This window comes from Polyodon spathula, chromosome 22 (genome assembly GCF_017654505.1).
Source record: "Polyodon spathula isolate WHYD16114869_AA chromosome 22, ASM1765450v1, whole genome shotgun sequence".
Lineage (NCBI taxonomy): Eukaryota > Metazoa > Chordata > Actinopteri > Acipenseriformes > Polyodontidae > Polyodon > Polyodon spathula.
In genome coordinates this window covers 28,515,148-28,537,091 of record NC_054555.1, presented here as the reverse complement: position 1 = coordinate 28,537,091, position 21,944 = coordinate 28,515,148, and the positions used below count along the sequence as shown (strand labels likewise).

The 21,944-nt window shown below is 46.2% G+C and overlaps 2 protein-coding genes across 2 annotated transcripts in view; both read right to left on the bottom strand.

Annotated features, from left to right (window-relative positions):
* The window catches only part of LOC121297110 (BICD family-like cargo adapter 1), a 28,013-nt gene extending 6,069 nt beyond the window's left edge, over window positions 1-21,944 (bottom strand). Inside the window, exons 1-6 of the mRNA XM_041223150.1 lie at window positions 21,064-21,944; window positions 17,579-17,794; window positions 5,231-5,347; window positions 4,679-4,690; window positions 2,465-2,611; window positions 742-921 (exon numbers count right to left, since the gene is read on the bottom strand). Of these exons, the coding sequence (XP_041079084.1) occupies window positions 742-921; window positions 2,465-2,611; window positions 4,679-4,690; window positions 5,231-5,347; window positions 17,579-17,794; window positions 21,064-21,480 (1,089 nt within the window). The 5' untranslated portion in view covers window positions 21,481-21,944. The remainder of the gene's footprint in view (window positions 1-741; window positions 922-2,464; window positions 2,612-4,678; window positions 4,691-5,230; window positions 5,348-17,578; window positions 17,795-21,063) is intronic.
* On the bottom strand, window positions 6,831-8,723 carry LOC121297108 (myb-related transcription factor, partner of profilin-like). The gene is made up of 2 exons (XM_041223147.1): window positions 8,224-8,723; window positions 6,831-7,866 (listed from the first exon to the last, which is right to left on the bottom strand). The coding sequence occupies exons 1-2, from the start codon at window positions 8,690-8,692 to the stop codon at window positions 7,157-7,159; spliced, it is 1,179 nt and encodes a 392-aa protein (XP_041079081.1). The 5' UTR covers window positions 8,693-8,723; the 3' UTR covers window positions 6,831-7,156.

The window sequence follows — 21,944 nt, the reverse complement described above, 5'->3', positions numbered from 1 at the left end:
CTCATGCTAAAAGCAGACCATTAACTGTGTCTGATCAGCGTGCTGCTATTCCTGAGTACCTTGAGATTAGCAGAAGCTGAACACAAACAAACACACCCACCACGCTGGGCTCGTTTGCATGGGCGCCTGTGTGCGCTGGCAGCTTTGTATCCAGGGGTCACCAGGTTAATGCCACCGAAGGCAGTGCGAGATGGAACCAATCTCATCGTCCAGCGTGAGAGCCTGGCACCTGGGCTTCTCTGCCAGACCCCCCTTAGCTCAGCAGAGACAGCCGCCGAGGAGAGAGCGTTGCAGGACTGTAACAACTACAGCTAGAGGCTGCCCAGGAAGAAGGTGAACCACAGAAAGAAAAAGCACGGTGGGATTGGGAAGGGTGAAACCAGGGGCAAAGCTGCACAGAGAATGTGGGTCCCAGAGGCTTCAAGAAGTACAGGTTTGTGTGTGTGTGTGTAGGCTGCTCTCTATCTCTCCTGTGTGTGTGTGTGTGTCTCTCTCTCTCTCTCTCTGTCTCTCTCTCTCTCTCTCTCTCTCTCTCTCTCTCTCCTGTGTGGTGTGTAGACTGCTCTCTATCTCTCCTGTTTGTGTGTGTGTGTCTCTCTCTCTCTCTCTCTCTCTCTCTCTCTCTCTCTCTCTCTCTCTCTCTCTCTCTCTCTCTCCTGTGTGTGTGTAGACTGCTCTCTATCTCTCCTGTGTGTGTGTGTGTGTGTGTGTAGGCTGCTCTCTCTCTCTGTGTGTGTTTACCTGCTCCCTCTCCTGCTCCAGCTCCTCTGCCTCCATACTCTGCTCTATCTCAGAGAGCAGGGAGGTGGAGGTGGGGCCCAGGCTCTGCAGGCTCCTCTCCTCGCTCAGCTCCTCCATGCGCGCTGCCAGCTGCCGGTGAGACAGGCGCACCTCCTGCAGCTCCAGCTGGTTCTGACGTAGCTGCAAGAAATGAGTACAGGACAAGCATGCTGCTTAGCACTGCATTGGACAGAGGTGGCAAGGGTTAACAAGAACACTGCTTAGCACTGCACTGGACAGGGGTGGCAAGGGTTAACAAGAACACTGCTTAGCACTGCACTGGACAGAGGTGGCAAAGGTTAACAAGAACACTGCTTAGCACTGCACTGGACAGGGGTGGCAAGGGTTAACAAGAACACTGCTTAGCACTGCACTGGACAGAGGTGGCAAGGGTTAACAAGAACACTGCTTAGCACTGCACTGGACAGGGGTGGCAAGGGTTAACAAGAACACTGCTTAGCACTGCACTGGACAGAGGTGGCAAGGGTTAACAAGAACACTGCTTAGCACTGCACTGGACAGGGGTGGCAAGGGTTAACAAGAACACTGCTTAGTACTGCACTGGACAGAGGTGGCAAGGGTTAACAAGAACACTGCTTAGCACTGCACTGGACAGAGGTGGCAAGGGTTAACAGGAACACTGCTTAGCACTGGGGGGGGGGGGGGAGCCAATACTATAGCTCACACACCCCTTCAAAACAGCAGCAAGGACAGCCAGCGCTGCATGGAATCCTCTCAGATGAGTCATTGAAAGTCTAAAGAGGTGATTCACTTCACATGCAACTGTTCCTTGTGCTGTTGCAACAGATTAATTTAGTCAAACTCTCTCCTTGTTCAGGCTCCATACACAGGTTTGATGGTGGTGCATCCTGCCAAGCTGTGTTCTGGAGAGGTATCGTGGGGGTGGGGAGGGGCTGGCAGCTGGAAGGAATGCCAGGGCAGCTCAAGGCAGCGCTACACTCCTCTGCTTTCAGCAGCGTGTGGCCAATAGAAACATCTTTGCTATCCATTTGTGTTGAGGCCAAACCCATCTGGATTTCTTCTTTCATGAAAGAGCAGCTGGAAGCCTTTCCTCTCTAAACCACCTTGCTCCGCTTCGTTCCGCAGAGATCTCTCGCACCTACCAAAAAGGCATTGGAGTTCTCTTTTCTTTCTACGTAGCTGCTAGAGCAACATCAGTTTCTCTTTTCCACCTGCTTTTATTTCCTGAAAATCTGCCTGCTATACCTCCCATTAAGGGGTGCAGCATCAGGGTGTAGTCTCTGCGCTGACCCTGAATGTTTCTGGCTACATTCTAGTTGTGTTACTTATTCACGCCAACACGCCCAAAACTGTGTATCTGGGAACACGGGTTCCGAGCTCCCTCAGAGCCTCAGCTTACCAGTGTGTGAGGGACGGTACAGTAAAACAACATTTTATAAGAATCAACAAAAAAAATGCATTTGTCAATACAGGGCTAAAGAGTACCATGTAAAAAAATAAAAATAAAATCCAGTATGTTAATACATTCCAGTATTGAAGGGAAGATACTGCATTTATTTTCTAAAATACTGTATATTTAAATGTATTGCTGCAAAAATACGTTTTCATGGAAACAAATACAAAATAACAGTAATAGTGTGAAGGCACAGCAGCAGTGCAAGACAGACGACACAGATCTCGAAACGTGGCTGTTTAAAGTCACCTGTAGGTCCTTGTCGTGACTCTGTCGCTCCAGCATTAGTGTCCTCTCTTGCAGGTCCTCTATCGTGCTCTGCAGCATTTCGTTCTCCTGCAGCGTGGCTCCTACGTGCTGTTCCAGCTCCCGCTTGCGATCGGACAGCATCTTTATCTGGGCGGGGAGAGAGGGGGGGAGTCGGGTTACCATGGCCTCGCAGTGTGAAGCAGGGAAGCACCGAGCTCGTGATTCAGTGGTGCCGAGGGGGGGGAAGGGGGGGCACAGCGCAGCCCCAAACAAGAATGTGAGTTGCCTAGCAAAGCCGAGGGAGTACACACGAAATGCAAAGAGGGTCCGGCTGTTGCTGCTGTGAGTGTTGGAATTCCCAGAAAGCAGAGCGTTGCTACAGAAATGTTAACAGTGACAACTCACAACATGTTTGCTTCAAAAATGTGTACGTGCCTGTTTTGTTTTTGATAGCTTTTGATGACTATGCAGTACTGTATTATTTCTACTTTCAGAAAGCAATACGGTATGATAAAACACAGATGGGTATTCAGGGCTCTGTTCTTGACTTTTGTGGCAGAAACCAACAGCAGCCTAAAATTACAAGTGTCTTTCTTTAAATAACCCAGAGATGAAGCTTCACCCCCAGGAATATGGGCTTCCTGTGAAACTGAGGTTGTCTGTGGGTCACCGGAGCTGTAAGATCTCTCTGGGCAGACTCTTCAGCATTATTCTTGTAAAGTGAATTCAAAGCGTTTCTGATCCCTGCCTCTGACCTTCAGTTTTTTCCCAGATAAGAGTTGTTTTTTCTCCCAGGAAGAGTCATGCCCTCTGGTTTGGGTTGTTCTTAAAATGTTAGTTTTTTTTAAACAATCATTCCTTTGTTTGTTGAGAGCTTCAATACTGTGTCAGGAAGACGCATTTATTTAGACCGGAGGAATGCAGTTAGACAACAGAAAAAGAACAAAGCTACCAGACACAATCACAGAAGTGCAAACTGTCACAATCACATGGCAAAATGGTACAGGATCGCGTCACACTGCAAGAAGCAGCATTCCTGCCTGCAGTTAATATGCTGTCAGGAGGTATGTGTGCAAACAGGAGACTTTGCATAATAGGCTCTTGCTTCGTGATTTTCATTGCTATAATTCGTAGTGCTGGGGGATGCAAAAGTGTCATGCAGTTGTGTTTTATCTACCCTAAACACTCAATGGTGAGTCTGCTACACCCCCACACAATGCAGGATGACTGCCTGTTGGTGTCTGTAGGCTGCTTAACTTTCCTAAAGAGATGATTTGGGTAGAGGGAGAGGGAGTCAGCTTGCTGGAGATAGAGTGGAAGTTTCCAGGCTTCACTGGTAGCTCTATGCACCATACACAGAGCTGCATGGGTGCAAGCAAACTATTGCAAAATGAGTGTTCCTACAAGATGGGATAATTCTGGAGATTTCCAGGTTTCTCAGTTTAGGCTTTTACACCCTACTGTGGACCAACTGTAAAAAAAAAAAAAAAAAAAAAAAAAAAAAAAAGGATTCCTGCTGGAATGATTTTGAGTCTAAATATTTTTTTTTTCTTGGCGAAAACGTGCCAAGTCTTTGCAGAACTATTGGTGTTAATCTGACAAATGGCAGTGGCAAGCCAGGAAACATTCTGGTTTTGAGAGACAAAATAAGAAGTTTCTGGGAAGGACTCCTGATGACGGTTCATGTTTTGCAGCGCTGGCGGCTGTTGGCTCAGGGCTGTTATCTCTGTTTGTTTCTTTCATTTCTTCATTGCGCTTCATGCCTGTGCAGCACACCCCCCCCCCGAGCGCTTTCTCTCTACGAGGCGTCGGACGCTTTATAGACATTCCAGGACCTTTCCCTCAAAACCAGCGACCCGTGCGTGTTCATGCGTCTTTCCAGCAAAGCTCAGCTCCTCACATCAGGCTCTTGTGTAGCAGTGAACGTGCTTAGCAGTCTCTGCATTGCTTCAGGGGCTGCAGCGGCGTTTCGGGGTTACAGCTGATGATCACGAACGGATCTAACAGCCAAGATTAATATGTTCTTTCACCTGTGTGGAACTGCTTCATGCAAACCAAGCCAAACACTCATGCGTCCAAACTAAAAATGCGCTACACCAAAAAAACAAAGACCATGACAGGTGAAGCAAGAGCAGATGAATGAAGAAGATAAAGGTTGGGGTGTCAGTTACTGGCATGCTGGTGAACCACGATGAAGAAGAGCGATCTACTTACTTCTAGGACCTGCTGCTCCAGACCAGGGAAGGAAGGGAGAAAGCAGAGACAAAGTGAAAAGAAGTCAACTGAACCGTAGTAGCAAAAGAGGTCCATATATACGGTATACTGGTAACCCTATCCTAGTCTGGACGAAAGGGGTCTCATGCAACTGTCTCCTACAGCAGGCACCTGGGCTTTGAAGACAGGCAGGTGTAAACATGAATGGCAAGACTGGAGTCAGCTGTCAGAGCAGATCTCTCGCTCTCACGCGTGTGCAAAACATTATTTGGTCAGATAGAAGGAGATTGGTATAGAAGAGTGGGCTGGCAGCAAGTAGACCCTTAATGTTCAGACTTGAAGAGTAAAACACAACAATATAATTTGCCCGCCAAAAACCCATTTGAACTGTGTTGCATTTCGGAGGAATTTTTAACCCCGGCAGTGGGAGGGACTGGCTGGATTGATTTGTCCAGGTCAGGATTGCCAGTATGAGCCCACCTCCTTTTACACCACACACCTTCACTCCGGTGCCCCTCCCCTGAGAAGGAGAAGGGATCCAAGGGGGCTCACCTCAGCCTGCAGACTCTCCAGACGCGACATGTGCTGGTTGGTGGAGACGCTCTTCTCCCGGAATTCGACTCGCAGAGCGTTGACCTGGACAGACAGCTCCCGCTCCACCACCGCCGCCTTGGAACAAGAAGGGACAGTTAGAGATGAGATACAGTGCACTACCCATAGAGGAGGGGACAGTTAGAGATGAGACACAGTGCACTACCCATAGAGGAGGGGACAGTTAGAGATGAGATACAGTGCACTACCCATAGAGGAGGGGACAGTTAGAGATGAGACACAGTGCACTACCCATAGAGGAGGGGACAGTTAGAGATGAGATACAGTGCACTACCCATAGAGGAGGGGACAGTTAGAGATGAGATACAGTGCACTACCCATAGAGGAGGGGACAGTTAGAGAGGAGACACAGTGCACTACCCATAGAGGAGGGGACAGTTAGAGAGGAGACACAGTGCACTACCCATAGAGGAGGGGACAGTTAGAGAGGAGACACAGTGCACTACCCATAGAGGAGGAAAAACTAAACAAAAAGTCGCCTATTGCAACCCAGCTGTTAATTGGTAGAACAGGCTTGATTCGTTCTAACACGACAGGATAGCCACTCACTGCGAGTGATGGAGAGCAGACCCAGAAAAGACAGTGAAACCTCGATCTCTCATCACCTGAACAATCACGCCCTGCTCTTACTGGAACAGCGTTCATTTTCAATACAACCACACTTCAGCTGTGAGGAAGGGGCAGTATCACCCCATGTTGGAAATATGTCAGCGTTCTCTGCGCTAGCTGTGAAATGTTATCATGGGACCTCTTTGACAAGGGGGGGGGTGGGGGTGTTTGTGTGTTATTGTAGGTGTAGGAGAACAAAATATTTTCGACTCAAGAGAAACTATTTTTATAGTTCCAGTAACAGTGCAGAATGTACTTAGACCAAAATACGATGCAGACAAACCGAGCTGGTGCATGAGCTGTGTGCTTTCCTGTACGCAATGGCATTAATTATAGATGAATGTAAGAAGTAAATGAGTATTTAATTGCAAAATAATGTGGCATAATTACGGGATGCTCCAGCTTTCACAAGCGGTCACTCCTTTGGAAGACCGTGGGGTTAATAGAGGCTGAAGCACATTAATAGATGATTAAGCTTTTGTACGTCTCTGGAGCCCAGGGACTGGAACTGTGGTGTCTGTCATGATCCCCCTGCAAACCAGCACAGCACCGTGAGTCACAGATGCATCACTCCTCTCCAATGCAGGTACTTCCAGGAATGGGACCATCGCATTGCAGTGAAAGGCAACCTTTTCATTGTGCCCTGATCAGCTGCCGCCCAGCAGAGGACGGGTGACAGGTGGGCCTCCAGCTCATCAGAAAGGGCAAGGACAGGAAGAGCACGCAGCTCCCGGGGTTTGAAAAGGCAGCCTTCGCTTTACTCTGCACTCGTCTTTATCACCACGCGGTTTGTGTGTTATTGTAGGTGTCAGGAGAATAAAATGGTTTCTAAAACAAAAATACAAAAAAATGTTCAATATATATATTGTTTAATAAATCCTAACATTTAAGAAAAGTTTCACAGAAAGTACAAAAAAAAGATCTTTAGAACAAAAAACAAAAGCACCAGTGACAAACTTTTCAAACGCACGCCTTTTCCACTGACTAAAGTAAATCTGTCTGAAACGAGTTTCCGTTTCACTTATACAACAGCCACTGAGTTTAGATAGAAGACCTTCTGAACTTCTGAACCTAGTCCTGGAGGTAACAACTGACCAAAATCATACAAAACATTCTGCCACTTCACTACTGCAGCCAGTCATTTACTTTCAACTGCTTTCAACCTTCTGTCCAGGAGACTTTAAACAACAGCTTCCAAGCTTTATAAAACCAGACCCCTGGTCCCTAAGGAATCGAATGATAACCCTAGCTGTGATGTCATGGTGTGTTGGCTGCATCACCACTGCGAGGACTGTTCTGGGAGGCGTGGCAGGGATCTGAGCTGCCTGATTGGCCAGGGGATAAACCCCGCCCCTGGGAGGAGGGACCTGCATGGATGACCTGTGTGTTCTGTAGTGCAGAGGCAATGGTAGAGCCCACAGAGGCTACAGCACCGGCCAGGGATGCAATCTGTCTGCTAAAGGCCCCCACACTGGCAGAAAGGGAGCGCAGTTCCCTTCTTATAGACTCTGAGCTGGTTGCCACTCTCCTGAGGGATGTGGCCATGCTGAGCTGGACGACAGCTCCGTGCCTCCTCTTCCTCCTCCTCCTTCTCCTCTGCACGCTGCCAGTGCTGTGAGCCAGCTGAGTGTCTCTCAGGAGTGGACTGTTCCCCCAGCTGGCTGTGGTTTCTTCTTCTGCCTCTGTATGGATCCTGGATGGCAGCTCAGGCTTCAGCGCTGTCTTTCCGGGCGTGCCCGGGTGTCTGGAGAGTAGCTTCGGAAGGTCTCTGTTGAGCTCCGGGTGGCTGGAGAGTAGCTCTAGGGGGTCTCTGTTGAGCTCCGGGTATCTAGAGGGCAGCTCTGGGGGGTCTCTGTTGAGCTCCGGGTATCTGGAGAGCAGCTCTGGGGGGTTCTCCTCGCTGCTCCATTCACATTTCCAGTCCCCCGCACTCCTGCTGGGAGTGGATGCCCCTGATTCACTGGGCTCTGTGGGTAGAAAGCGTGCGTTGTGAGAATGTCGGTCTGTGGGATAGTTCATGATTAACTTGTGTTGTGTGTCTGCTGCTTGTGGCCCTTTCTGGCGAGGTCACCACTGCAAATCGCAACTGGAGCTCAGTGGGTTTTACACCTAATTAAATCATAGCACTTGAATTAAAAAAAAGCATCAATTTAAAAATGTTTCAATGAGACGTCTTTGCCAATGTATTTGGACATTTGCTGTGCTCTCTAATTGTATTTTACTATCTGCACTATACATATATTGAAGATGTTTAATAGAGATATAGATAAATAAGAGAACAGCATGAATGAATGCATACATAAATAAAAGAACAGCTGAAATACCTTGTTTCACTTCGCCCAGTCGCACACACACATAGTCCTCTGGAGCAGCCTGTTCATGCAGTGCACTGTGGGACAGGCCAGGTCCTCCCAAGTCCCCCAGGGCAGCCTCATCCAGAGTGCCCAGGATGGCCTCTTCCTGCAGAGTCAGGCCCCCCAGGGACTGGCCTGTCTCCAGGAGGACCCTCCAGAGGTCCTGCGCCCTCTTCTTTATACCCCTCCTCTCGTCCTGCCACCTCTTCTGCACCTCGATCACGCTCCTCTTGGTCTTGCTGTGCTCGTTGATGTGTCTGGTGATCTCCTGCCAGACCCTCTTCCTCTCTGGGACTGGGCTGATGTTTTTCCCATACAGCTTGGAGGCATGGGCCAGCACGTCCTGTCTGAGCAGCTGGATCTGATCCGGGGTGAATTTGGGTTTGCGCTGCCTCTCTTTCATGGGAGAGCCCTCCTCGTGTGCCATGCTGTCTGCCATGCTTCCTGCCTGCCTGCCTGCCTTTTGTTTTAAGACAGTCTTAAAATCCAGAAAGAGCAGCTTGGTGCTGCAGCAGGGAGGGAGGAGCCAGCCTCATTTGCATCCCCCACCTGATTGGTTGGCGCTGTGTGGTGCCATGTCCCTGAAAGCCTGCTGCACAGTTCCAGTGTGAGTAAGCAGAACGCCATTAACATAAATAAGACCTCATTGTGGAAGCAGTACAGTGGTCTTAAGGGCATGCTAAGACACTGAACTGATTACTGGCTGTAGGCCAGGTGGTACAGATTACAAGTGGCTGCCAGGGCAACACCATGGGTGTTTTTTTATATAGATAAGAAGCAAAAGATCATATTTCAAAGTGTTTAATTATGAACAGGCAGAAAAGAAATATTAATTACTGGAACTGCCAAAGTGGTTCGTTGTTAGCAAATGACTTGACAATAATTCCTGAGTGTGATTACGGGTTTTTTTGTTTTGGCACATTTAGAGAATTTGCAGTGTTACTTTTTTTTATATTCAGAGCATTTTTCAAAAACAACATGGAGACGGGTTAGTGTGTAGCTTGTGATTTACAGTAGAGCCATCCTTTGCTGCACTCCAAATTAACACTCCAAATTCTAAACGAAGTGTTCATTGCCTGCTCACTGTACCAGTCTTAATAAAAACGATGATCTGTCTAGGAGCGTCCTGCTTGCCCTGGAGTAATGCATTGAAAGGCATGAACGGCTGTGCTATGCTTTCAATGCAAATGTCCAAGATCTGACTCATTTCAATTACAAGGTTGATAAGCTCTGACACTGATTGATACTGTGCGACAGGCCAGCTGTCTGCAACAGGCTGTGTCTATCAATCTCCGACGGAACAGACTTCAGAGCCGTTACACTCTGGCAGGAGTGCAGAGAGGCAACAAAGACCATATGCTGTTGATTATCATACAGGACGAGCTTTTGGGATCTCTACTCCCATCGAGACGTCTCTCTTATCCGTGCCATCTGCCTGCCGCGAGGTCGGGTAGACGGTGCTCATTGCATAAACGACTCAACCCTGGACTGGAAAATGAGCGATGAGTGTCTGTGTTCAGAGAAATGCCACCTCTCCTGGGAAATTGATCACTGAAAAGTTCCCCGGGATCACTGAAGGACTCTGTGATAGAGCCCACGTAGGATTGGTGAGGAATGACTGACACATTAAAGTAAAATAATATTTAAGCATACATGTACATCACCTACTCCATCAGCTCCTGCTTTGAAGTGCTGTAGATCTCTACAGTCACGCTGTGGTTCCACCCAATACAATCCTGCTGTTTTGAAAATATGGTAGAGAAGAATTTCAAAGCGAGTTCTGGTCCCGGGTGCACTTGCTGGTCAGGCGCCTTCAGAGAAAAAGCAGCAGAAATCCTTCTGGTCAGCGCCATTAGCGCCATTCCACTGTTACAATGCGGCAACAGTCTTCAACAGACCCTGGACAATAACCACATGATGCATTCAGTTGCTGTGGGTTTACTAGGACCAGCGTACCACGACAATGCAAGATGTTCAGATCTGTGTTTGATCGCTGGCGGGTGCCGAGAGGGGTGCTGCTTGTTGCTGAGTAATGCACACTTGATTTGTTCCCCGCGACAGCCTTGCAGCCGAGATGATTCTGCTGGCTTTGATTACAAGTGTGCTAAACCCAGAGTCCAGCTTGCGCACAGCTTGGGTATCGTGGAGCTGAGCAGGAACACTGCATGCTCCAGCACCAACGAGGTGGGCATTTCCTTCCTGCTCCACGCTGATGTTAAAGACAGAGCTTCAGCACACACTAAATTCAGGCAGGCCAGGCGCAGTCAAGGGTACTTTCAATAAGATTTTTTAAACCGAAAATGGACAGAGGCAAAGTGCAGTGACTGCAACAAACAAACAAACAAATAATAGAACAACTTAAGATTACTCGCAAGTCCCTGAAATGAAATGTTGCTTTGGAGCGTTTATTACTGGGTGCTGATGAGAACCCGCTGGCTCTTAGAGTCTGAACCCCTTTGTAAGGTGGTAACCCTGTACCTCTCAGCAGTGGGAGCAGTGTCGCTGTGAGTGATGGAGCAGAGAGCATTAGACAGCTGTGCATTACAGCAGCCTGGTTCATGTGCAAGAGGGGTGGGTTCTGAGTGAGCTGACAGCGCTTCAAGACCAATCACATTGAGGGTCACATGCCGGTTGCCGGTGATGAGAGAGGGAATTGGATTAGTTTGGACGCCTACATCTTAAAAGATACTTTGAGCAAATGTTTAGACTGGCAATTGAATGTGTTAAAATGTTTGTGGTGGTTGAACGAAATAATAATAAGTATAGGGGTTAGGGTTAGGGTTAGAACCTGGATGATCAAAACGATTTTATTTCCTCCTTTAAAAAACTAGACACAAGATCTAAAAAAATTGTAATAAAAAGACTAAAATAAACATGGAACCTACATTGCTGTCCATGACACCTGTATTTTACAGGAAGTACCGCAGATGCTGCACACAACGATTTTAGCAACTTACCATGCAAGATCTTCACAAACAAAACAACACGCTGATTCAGTGTATCACTGAGTGTACTGTGAGCGAGTGAGTCAGTGTGTGCAAGATCTTCACAAACAAAACAACACGCTGATTCAGTGTATCACTGAGTGTACTGTGAGCGAGTGAGTCAGTGTGTGCAAGATCTTCACAAACAAAACAACACGCTGATTCAGTGTATCACTGAGTGTACTGTGAGCGAGTGAGTCAGTGTGTGCAAGATCTTCACAAACAAAACAACACGCTGATTCAGTGTATCACTGAGTGTACTGTGAGCGAGTGAGTCAGTGTGTGCAAGATCTTCACAAACAAAACAACACGCTGATTCAGTGTATCACTGAGTGTACTGTGAGCGAGTGAGTCAGTGTGTGCAAGATCTTCACAAACAAAACAACACGCTGATTCAGTGTATCACTGAGTGTACTGTGAGCGAGTGAGTCAGTGTGTGCAAGATCTTCACAAACAAAACAACACGCTGATTCAGTGTATCACTGAGTGTACTGTGAGCGAGTGAGTCAGTGTGTGCAAGATCTTCACAAACAAAACAACACGCTGATTCAGTGTATCACTGAGTGTACTGTGAGCGAGTGAGTCAGTGTGTGCAAGATCTTCACAAACAAAACAACACGCTGATTCAGTGTATCACTGAGTGTACTGTGAGTGAGTGAGTCAGTGTGTGCAAGATCTTCACAAACAAAACAACACGCTGATTCAGTGTATCACTGAGTGTACTGTGAGCGAGTGAGTCAGTGTGTGCAAGATCTTCACAAACAAAACAACACGCTGATTCAGTGTATCACTGAGTGTACTGTGAGCGAGTGAGTCAGTGTGTGCAAGATCTTCACAAACAAAACAACACGCTGATTCAGTGTATCACTGAGTGTACTGTGAGCGAGTGAGTCAGTGTGTGCAAGATCTTCACAAACAAAACAACACGCTGATTCAGTGTATCACTGAGTGTACTGTGAGCGAGTGAGTCAGTGTGTGCAAGATCTTCACAAACAAAACAACACGCTGATTCAGTGTATCACTGAGTGTACTGTGAGTGAGTGAGTCAGTGTGTGCAAGATCTTCACAAACAAAACAACACGCTGATTCAGTGTATCACTGAGTGTACTGTGAGCGAGTGAGTCAGTGTTTACATTTCCAATACAGGAGTTCAATTAGTAAATGAATAGCTGCACTTAGTCCACCTAAGAGGCTTTTATTCAAAGTGTAAACTCCAGTCTTTAACTAACTCCTATTTTATTAAAAGGAGAAAAAAAAAACACTTGTTAATTTATCAAACCAAAGTGAAATAGTTCAAGCCTCTTCAGCACTACTGCAATAATTCCCATAAGTCTCAAACCAAAGTGAAATCTCTCTCTCTCTCTCTCTCTCTCTCTCTCTCTCTCTCTCTCTCTCTCTGGAATCTGTTTCACAAGTTGTTTGTTTCTGAGTTCTTTTACCTTAACTTGGAATTTTATCTTTTCAAAAGACTCGGAATTTTGTGAAGACAGGAGTAAACACTTTGAAGACATGGCTTCCTAGAAACCCGCCCCTCCCCCCCGAGCAGAGAGCGACAGCATCCCGCTGTGCACTGCAGACAGGCAGGGGAAGAGCACACATGACCCTCTGCTCGGACTACACTGGGATTCTCCTAATTAACAGTGCTTCTGACTAGGGCAATCAGCTTTAGCACTGAGCTAATACCTACACACCCTTCTGAACTAATAGCAGCTAACCAGCCCCCCCCCCCGAACACTGAGCATGGCCAATGACCCAGCTATCACCGTTAATACACAATGGTTCCAAACGGGGAACGCAATGATAGGCAGTGAGGCTGAAGACTAACCACTGAGGGAATGAGTGGCAGACAGTACCTGTCTCAAACAGTTTCCAGCAGTTTCCAGGGCCTTTTCCCAGCACAAACCAGCACCAGCTGGGCTAGAATGTCAAACTTGTATCCATGGCAACATTACTGGACAGACCCAGTGTAATATAGCTTGTCTCCTAGCAACCAGTGACACCAGCCTAGAGCCAGTTTAAAAAATAAATGATGCTGCTGTAAATGCATGTAGAGAGGATTCACTGCCTGATTAATTTACAGCTTAACATACCCAATGAGATATGAGAAGACATATAGAAACACCAGGAGAGGCTCATCTAGGGCATGGTTCAAGCACGCCATTCAGCAGATTACACTACACCCCCGTCCAGGCTAAGCTGTGCTGGTAATGGTAACTTATCTAAAGGTCAGCTACCTGGATAAGATGTCATGTTGTCAGCTCCCGCCTCAGGACACTATCTGAGCGAGATTTCGGGGAGCTCTCATCCTGCGTTAGAGATCACGCAGAGAGACAAACTCAGATCTCCGCGGGTCCCCTTTCTGTCTGATTTCATAGCCTCAGCAAGCTTGTTGGCAGCAGCCCGTTCCAACAGCGTGTTCTCTGAGGTGGTTCATTCAAAAGGATTTTGTCCAACTGGAGAAAATAGGGAGGCCAATGATAATGAAGTGTTGGAAAATAACATTCTTTGAAGGGCACACCAGTTCACCATTTGGCGTTGCTGTGCTCTTTAAATCAATTTCCACATGTGCATTTTTGCAGCGTCAGATTCCAGCCGCTCTACAAAGTACAACAGTTTAAAACCTGTGCAACGCAGCCTGTGCCTGGGTCAGGAGTTCCTTAATAGGATACCCAATCTGTGCTCTGTCGCTGTTGTTTGCTCGCTTGGCCTTGATGAGATTGCACACAATGCACTGAAGGGACTGCTTACAGTTCATTCCCAGGAACCTGCTGCTACAGATTTGTGCACAACTAGATAGAATCCTATTGCCTCCCAAAATGTTTACCTTGTGGAGAAGTGACAGCGGCAGGGCAGAAGCGATTTCCAGCGCAGTGGATGGGAATGCCTGCTCGCTGTGCTGCCCTGTGCACTGGTCCGGCACTGTTCACCCCCTACTGTTCCTGCCTCTTTAATAAAAAGCCTGTCACACTGATTGCCTGTTTTCATGTCCAGGATGAGAATATGCCGCCTTCCTTTAACCTCTGTGTCCCCAAAGCATCTTACAAGGGATTAGTGCTAATCCTTTTTCAGAATGCATTGCGGGAGGCTCTGCTGCCCGCACTCGCTGCTGTCTGACTTCAAGGTCATGCTTTGGAGGCTTTCATTGGAGACAAGAGTAATAACATTAAAGAAAGCAATATATATATATATATATATATATATATATATATATATATATATATATATATATATATATATATATATATACATATAATGTAATATACTCCACTGTTTGTTTCCAAACACACTTTCCCTTGACAAAGGTACGTTAAACATACAAAAGTATTGGGACGTTGGCTCTTTTGACATACAGATGGACAGGTGCTTCCAGATCTTGTGCTAAACCATTTGAATAAGAGCTTACTGTAGATATATGTAAAAGTGTGCACTATGTCCCGTCCCTGGGGTTATGAACTAATTATATTCACTCATTTCATTTCAACTCCAATCGTATAAAAAGAGCCCATCTCCTGGTATAGCTGACAAAGCAGCACTGGCTGCATAGCCCTGTATTCTGTCTGAGATGCTGCGAGTTCTCTGTACGGTATTTACAGTATTATTGTGATACAGAGTCATTAGATAATGGTTGAGGCTGAAACTTAAGCTGCAGTCCCTTGAGATGCCCTCAGCTGAGTCATAAATCTGTGCTGTAAATGAGGCCATGTGTTCAGGATTCCCCCACACCTGCCATGCAGCACCCAGTGGAAAGGCAAGGCTCTCGAGACTCAATAGCAGGAGTAGCAGGGACTAAGCACTCAGGCTCAGGTACTGGTCTGTTCAAAGCTCGGCTTTGGTTTTGGTAATTGAAGTAGGCTTGTAAATGCTGTATGATCTGCAACACTGTGAGTTATTGAAACCATTACACTGGCCGCCCATTCCCACACACCCTTCTGAAAGATGCTGTGCCAGGCATGGCAGATAAATCTGCTTGCCATCACTCTCCCTGCAACTGATAGAGCTTTAAATGTGATAAAGCACAACTACGCTAGCCTGGCCGTGACCCCACGGGCATCGATAACAACACGTCTTGTGAGTGGATTGAAATGGGATGGACCATATTAATTCAGCCGATGCACAACTGCAATATTTATTCATTTACTTCAATAAAATGATTTCCCTTTTTTCTAACTTGTCCTGAGGAAGATAGCAGCGCCCACATGTTGTATTTCATTATACAATTAGGAGCGGTTTATACGGTTTAAAAAAATAAGTAAATGAGGCAATTGTTACTTCAATAAAAACCCACCTCAGGTAAGATCACAGCTTGAATTCAAATGACTCGCTGACAAGTCTGTATGTAAACCCTGCAGCCGTGCAGTATTGAAAGTGGGAAAATCTAGAGGCAAATCTGCGCCCAAGAGCAAGCTGATCAAAATGACATGGGCTTGAAAGAGAAGCAATATTACACAGCTCAAAAAAAGAAAGCATCTGTGACTTCGCACAGCATTTGAGCATCACTAAAAAATAAAGCATCTGTGACTTTGCACAGCGTTTGAGCATCAGTGAAAAATAAAGCATCTGCAACTTTGCACAGCGTTTGAGCATCGGTGAAAAATAAAGCACCTGTGACTTTGCACAGCGTTTGAGCATCAGTGAAAAATAAAGCATCTGCAACTTTGCACAGCGTTTGAGCATCAGTGAAAAATAAAGCACCTGTGACTTTGCACAGTGTCTGATCGTCAGTAAACTGGAAGTTTCACAGGGTAACAGTTTAACATTAAAGTATTGTTAGAGTATACGAGACAGCTTGGTTTGCGTTTTAGCAAAGGGTGTAGTGTTTTTATTAAAAAATATATCCCTTTTTAAAATGAAAAGTGTGCTTAAATCTTCAGGAGTCTTATAGGACTCGTCTTTAATACCACTATTATCATACACTTTTATTGTAAAGGGTTCAGTTGCACACTGATTTGGACCACAGGACAACAGAAATAACTCTGAACACTATGCTTGGCACAGTAAGTTTGAGTGGCAGTGACCCAGCAGTTTTTAGCAGTGTGTGATTCTCTCTGCACTCAAGACAGATTTGCATGATCCCTGCACCGGCCCCTCCAGGGAATGTTTTCAGGTTTCACTTTACAGCGTTTCTGGTTTGCTCTGTATATCCTCACAAACAGAACCTTTATCAGCGTTTCAATAACATTTATAGCAATGCTGCCCTCCCACTCACTGTGATATACCACAGACTGCCTCAGAGGAGCAGAGGGTGGGGTCTGACAGATGCAACTCAGTGCTGTTTTCCATTAGAAATTAATCTTTTTAAGTCAAGGTTAAAGACTTACAAATATAATTGTTTTTATTTATTTGATTTGGTTCTTTTTGTAATCTTGTGTTCTATCGTATTGTGCTATGCATTTCCTGTTATTCGCCATGGTATACCACACTACTGTGTGCTTTCCCTTGTATATTGCATGGTATACCACGCTTCTGTGTGCTTTCCCTTGTATATTGCATGGTATACCACACTACTGTGTGCTTTCCCTTGTATATTGCATGGTATACCACGCTTCTGTGTTCTTTCCCTTGTATATTGCATGGTATACCACGCTTCTGTGTTCTTTCCCTTGTATATTGCATGGTATACCACGCTTCTGTGTGCTTTCCCTTGTATATTGCATGGTATACCACGCTTCTGTGTTCTTTCCCTTGTATATTGCATGGTATACCACGCTTCTGTGTGCTTTCCCTTGTATACTGCAGTACACTTCATACTGCAAATGGAACAGCTGATCCCAGTCAATTATAAACAGATGATTCCTGACAGAAGGTTCTAACATTCTCAGTGAAATCTTTTGCTCCTTCAATTCAATAAGCGGAGCCTGACGTTGCAGGTTTCAGCGCATCCTAACAGAATGATCTGATCACATCCCACCTGCACTGTGCTGCTGTGACTCAGCTCACTTGCTGAGGCAGATTCAGCTGGTGCGGTCTCCATGGCAACAACAGGTGCTAGGACCCATCTGACCCTTGTGCCTCCCGATAATCCCTCCCAGCACAGCAAACACAGTGTTCCCATGCACTTCACAGGAAGAGCCTTCAAGAGCTCTGCCAGTATCAGCACTCAGCCTTTCAATGAGCCCCATTCGGATGTTGTTGCAGGCAGTGCTCTGTACTCACCAAGCCTCCTGCACTAGCTCTTCAAGTGCGCTGTTACCAATAGGAATATTCAAACCATCAGCTAAAGCAACAGTGTACAAACTGGTCCCGAGCAGTACCTGGAGCCCCAGCTCCTGGAAGGGGGTGTCTAGGATGGGGTGACAGTGCTGCAGGGGTGTATCTTTGGGGGCAGTGTTGCCGGGACTCACCCGGCTGAGCTGCTCCAGGAGCCGCTGGTTCTGTTCGGAGAGCTCCTTGACAACGTGGCTCTTCTCTCTCTCTACCTCTCTCAGCTGGGCCTGGTGCTGCTCCAGCTCCTCCTGCAGCTGCTGCACGTCCCCCTCCAGCTCGGCCACGCGACCCTCCCACTCCCCTTCCCGGCTCTCACAGCGCCGCCGCAGTTCATGCTTCTCCTGCTCCAAGAGCTGGGCAGGGGAAAGGAGAGAGGGGAGAGGGCAGCAGGGGAGAGAGAAAGGGAGGGGAGGGGAGGAGGAGAGAGAGGAGAAAAAAGGAGGGGAGGTGAGAGAAAGGGAGAGAAGGGGAGAGGGGGAAGAGGAGATGGGTGTAGGTGAGAGAAGAGGAGGAGAGGGGAGGAGGAGGAGAGGGGGAGCAGGGGAGAGAGAGAGAGAGAGGGACGCAATATTAAGGGCATATTCAGGACATGATGTTTTTTTTTCATGCCATAATCAGTGTTCTGGGTCAAAGGTTACCATCTATGGAGGACAATCAGCAAGGAAAGGAGCTAGAGGCAGCCAATAGCCAGCATTGACTTACATGCTGATTTGTGCTCTGGGGTCTGCAGTGAGAGTCAATATCTGCAATACTGTGGAGTGTATGGACTGCAATTCTTTTAATTACAAAGCATATGATACAATGCAGATTCATACAGTGCCTTTAAAACAACAAGATGCAACATGAGAATTCACGTCACAGTCACGTCTGTGTTAATGCTGCAAGCCCCTCCTTGAGTGTGTTTTTTTCCCTAGATCAACAATAGTGTTTAGTATACTGCACATGTAACATGCTGGGTAGAACTCTGCAATACAAGGGTCACAATTGTAAACGAGACTAATTTATTCCACTGGACTGTTTTTTTTTTTTTTTTTTTTTTTTTAGTTCTTTGGCTCATACCTATTCATGACCTTTGTATTTTGTATTTTGATTTGTAACAATTTTAGCTAAACTCTTTAAATTATTTAAGACTTGATAAAGAAAATGATTACAGAAAATAAGACGCATGAAAAAAGGCTTGCTGCAGTTTGGGGAGCAAGCATAGGTGTAAAACTTAAACTCAGAACAACTGAGGACAATCTAAACCAGTGCAGAAAAGCATGTCTCTGAGTGCTGTTTGTGGGCTGGAGAAACATTCTCCTCAACGCTGGGCTTAAAAAATTCATCAGCCTCTTCTCAGTCTACAGGGACATTAAACTGATATGACACTGTTCTTTCAAAATTGAAGACAACATGCTTACTCAAACTGTACCACGCCAGGCTAAATGTCATGCGATGGTCTGCTCAGTATATATCTCTGGGGAGTTTGAAAAGCACCCAATTAGCAGCAGGATCTGCATCCTGGACTGCGTGCAGCAGCATGTGCAAATCAAGGCATGGCAGAAGAAGACAGCCACTGAATTGAGCTGGCTAATGTGCAAGCTCGCACTCTGCTTCTTTCCGTCTCCTGGCTTTGCGGGGAGCATGACTAGCTCGTGAAATGCACTGGCAGACAAAGTGATGCACGCCTTGAGCTTGCTGTCATTCCTAGTTGTGCAACATGAAGGGCAGACGGCTTGCTGACAGGTTTCCCTGAGTAATGGTACCATTATGACTGGGATCAAATAATCTGCCACACTTCTTCTGCTGCCAGCAACACCCTCCACGCATTGCACAGGAACCCGTGTGGGTGCAGGAAGTGAGCGCTTAAAATCGTTACAGTTCGGTTTTGCGCTGTTGTGCTTCTATGGTTTATTTGTGCTCCTGCATTATTGGGAGAAACATTCCATCATTCACAAATGAACAATTAGGTCTGCATCTTTATCTCACTGTATATGAATTGTTTGTTCTATTATGTGGCCATTGTAAAGCTGTTTGATGCATTATATTTGAAATATAAGCTATTTTCCATTCTTTAAGTCTTGAAAGTGTATTGTGGTTTATTTGTTAGTGTTGAAAGGCGCTATATATAAATGTAAGTTGCTGTTGTTGTTCACCCTGTGGTTATCACATGCATGGTCTGTATAAAAAACTAAAGCATTGTATTCTACTTTGGGATTTGAAAGTGAAGCAGTGCTGTGTGTGTGAAGGAGCTCAAGAAGAGGCGCTCTGTCTGTCTTTAGATAACATGAAGGATCATTCAGAATTCATATATCAGAAATGTCAGTCTGTAGAATCCCCCCCAAATCCAAGATCAATCAAACCAATTACTGACTAAGAACAACTGCCAGTAACCTAATCATATTACTGCCCAAAGTTAACTCAAGCGGGCTTAAATCATGAGTTTAAAGGTTCCTAGTCCTTTTTAACACTGCTTTAGGGGTATTATTCAACATACACACACACATATACAAAAGCTATATTATATATAACACACACACACACACACACACACACACACACACAGAAAGATACCCACTGCCTTAACAAATGATGTATTAATATTCTAGAAGTGTTAATGTTAATATTCTAATCGTTCATGTTAATTTAATTAGCATTTCTGGAGTTTTGCAAAAAATAAAATAATAAAATAAAATGCTGAAATATATCTATTTCTTGTAACTTTTTTTCCTCATCTAGGAAATTTCTAGACATTATAAATTTCCACTGGGGTGTGTAAACTTTTGACTACAAGTGTATGCACCCACACCATAGGAAATATGTGATCGGACAGTGGCGCTCCCTAGCTCACTTGATAGAGTATCTCTGGAAATCCAGGTTTTGTTTCTGTTTCCCTCTAACCCCTGATTATCCGGTCTAGTTCCCAATAGATCTAAAGCCAAACACACCGTCTCCAGACACCCAACAGCAGCGAGGAACTCGCTTTAGTTAGCAGTATAGCAGGGCACTGGAAATCCAAGAGAACTCGACAGCGTCAGGCCACTCCGTCACTGTAAACTGAAGCCTTTCCAACTAAAATAACATTTGGCAGTTTCAGTAATACCGTTTCACCTACATCCAGGAACTACTGTGGATGTGCCTTTCATTGCAGTGTACTGTTGATTTGGTTTACATAACAGAAGGGGTAATAATCCTACGCAATATCCTTCAACACAAGATAAGGGTGCATCGGTTAAGCGTGTCAGTGTACTATATTAACCACTGGGGTGACTAGCGTTTTCTGATCCCGGCAAATAACGCGAATGCTTACCTTATTATCACCACTCCATCCTAGCTACACTCACTTAAATCAATTTGCCATAAATGCTAGTTAAAAACAAAAGAAAAAATTCTACACAATTTGCATACGTTAGCCTAGATAGGCACCCGAGGTCTAATTAATGAAACACAGCTCGCCAGATCGTTTTTCAGCATACCACGATCGAGTGTACAAACTCTATGTACATTTACACCAGTGTATTTATTATTCTTTGCTGTAATAATACGATGTGGTCTCGTGTACTGTGCATTGCCCTGCCTCACAAGCCAGGGAGCAATCAACACACGTGTGCATGTAGAAGATAAAGCCGCGATTAAGCCGTACCTCTAACTGTTCGGTCAGATCTTTGTGCATGTTCTCATATTGCCGAGTCAGATCCTGATTCCGTTCAAGCAGAGCCTTCCCTAGTCTAGCAGCCAACACCAAGTCCTTTTCCTTATGCCTAATTAGCGACAGCAAGTCGGGGTCCTGCCCGTTGATAGGAGCTTCCAACCCAGCCATATCTCCACCGTCATCCTGCTCCCCGGCAAGCATGGCCAGCTCTTCTTCCAGCGCTAGCCCCAGGCCTCCCGGGACGGGGTAGAGGAGCGATCGCCCGTTGAGATCCTGTAGAAAGCCCCCGGTGCCCGGAGGGGGTTTCATGTTGTGGTCTGAGGTGTGCTCCATGCAGTCGCTGTCCAGCTCTGATGGTGCTGAAGTTCCTGCCGGGGACGATGTGAAGTCCAGGCAGAACGTTGACATCGCCGCACCGCGGAAAGAAAAAAACAAGTACCCTACTTACTGCTTCTATAGGTGTCTCTGTTTATTACAGCGCAAATCTGATATTATCCGTGTTCTGCTGCATGGAATATCTCGGAGCACCCACCCCTATCCAGGCGGTTTTACAGCGCTCTGATCCAGAATCAGCGTAAATCTTTGCACTGCCTTGCACAGATTCCAACAGCTCACCCGACCGGTGTGTCTATTTTTCCTAGGTACCTTGCTTAAAAATTGACAGTCGCTATCCCAAGATTCCCAGACTACTGCAATTAGGTGGAGATGTTTGGTCCTCGCTTTACCCGCCCTGGCGGGCTCTGTCCCTGCGATGATTTCTAATGTTTGTCCTCCCCGATGCGCCGGGGTCCCCGAACCCCATTGTTACCGATCACTTTGGGCACATCATGCAGCAGCTAGCTGGGAACAGTGATCAAAAACCTTGTCGGCCA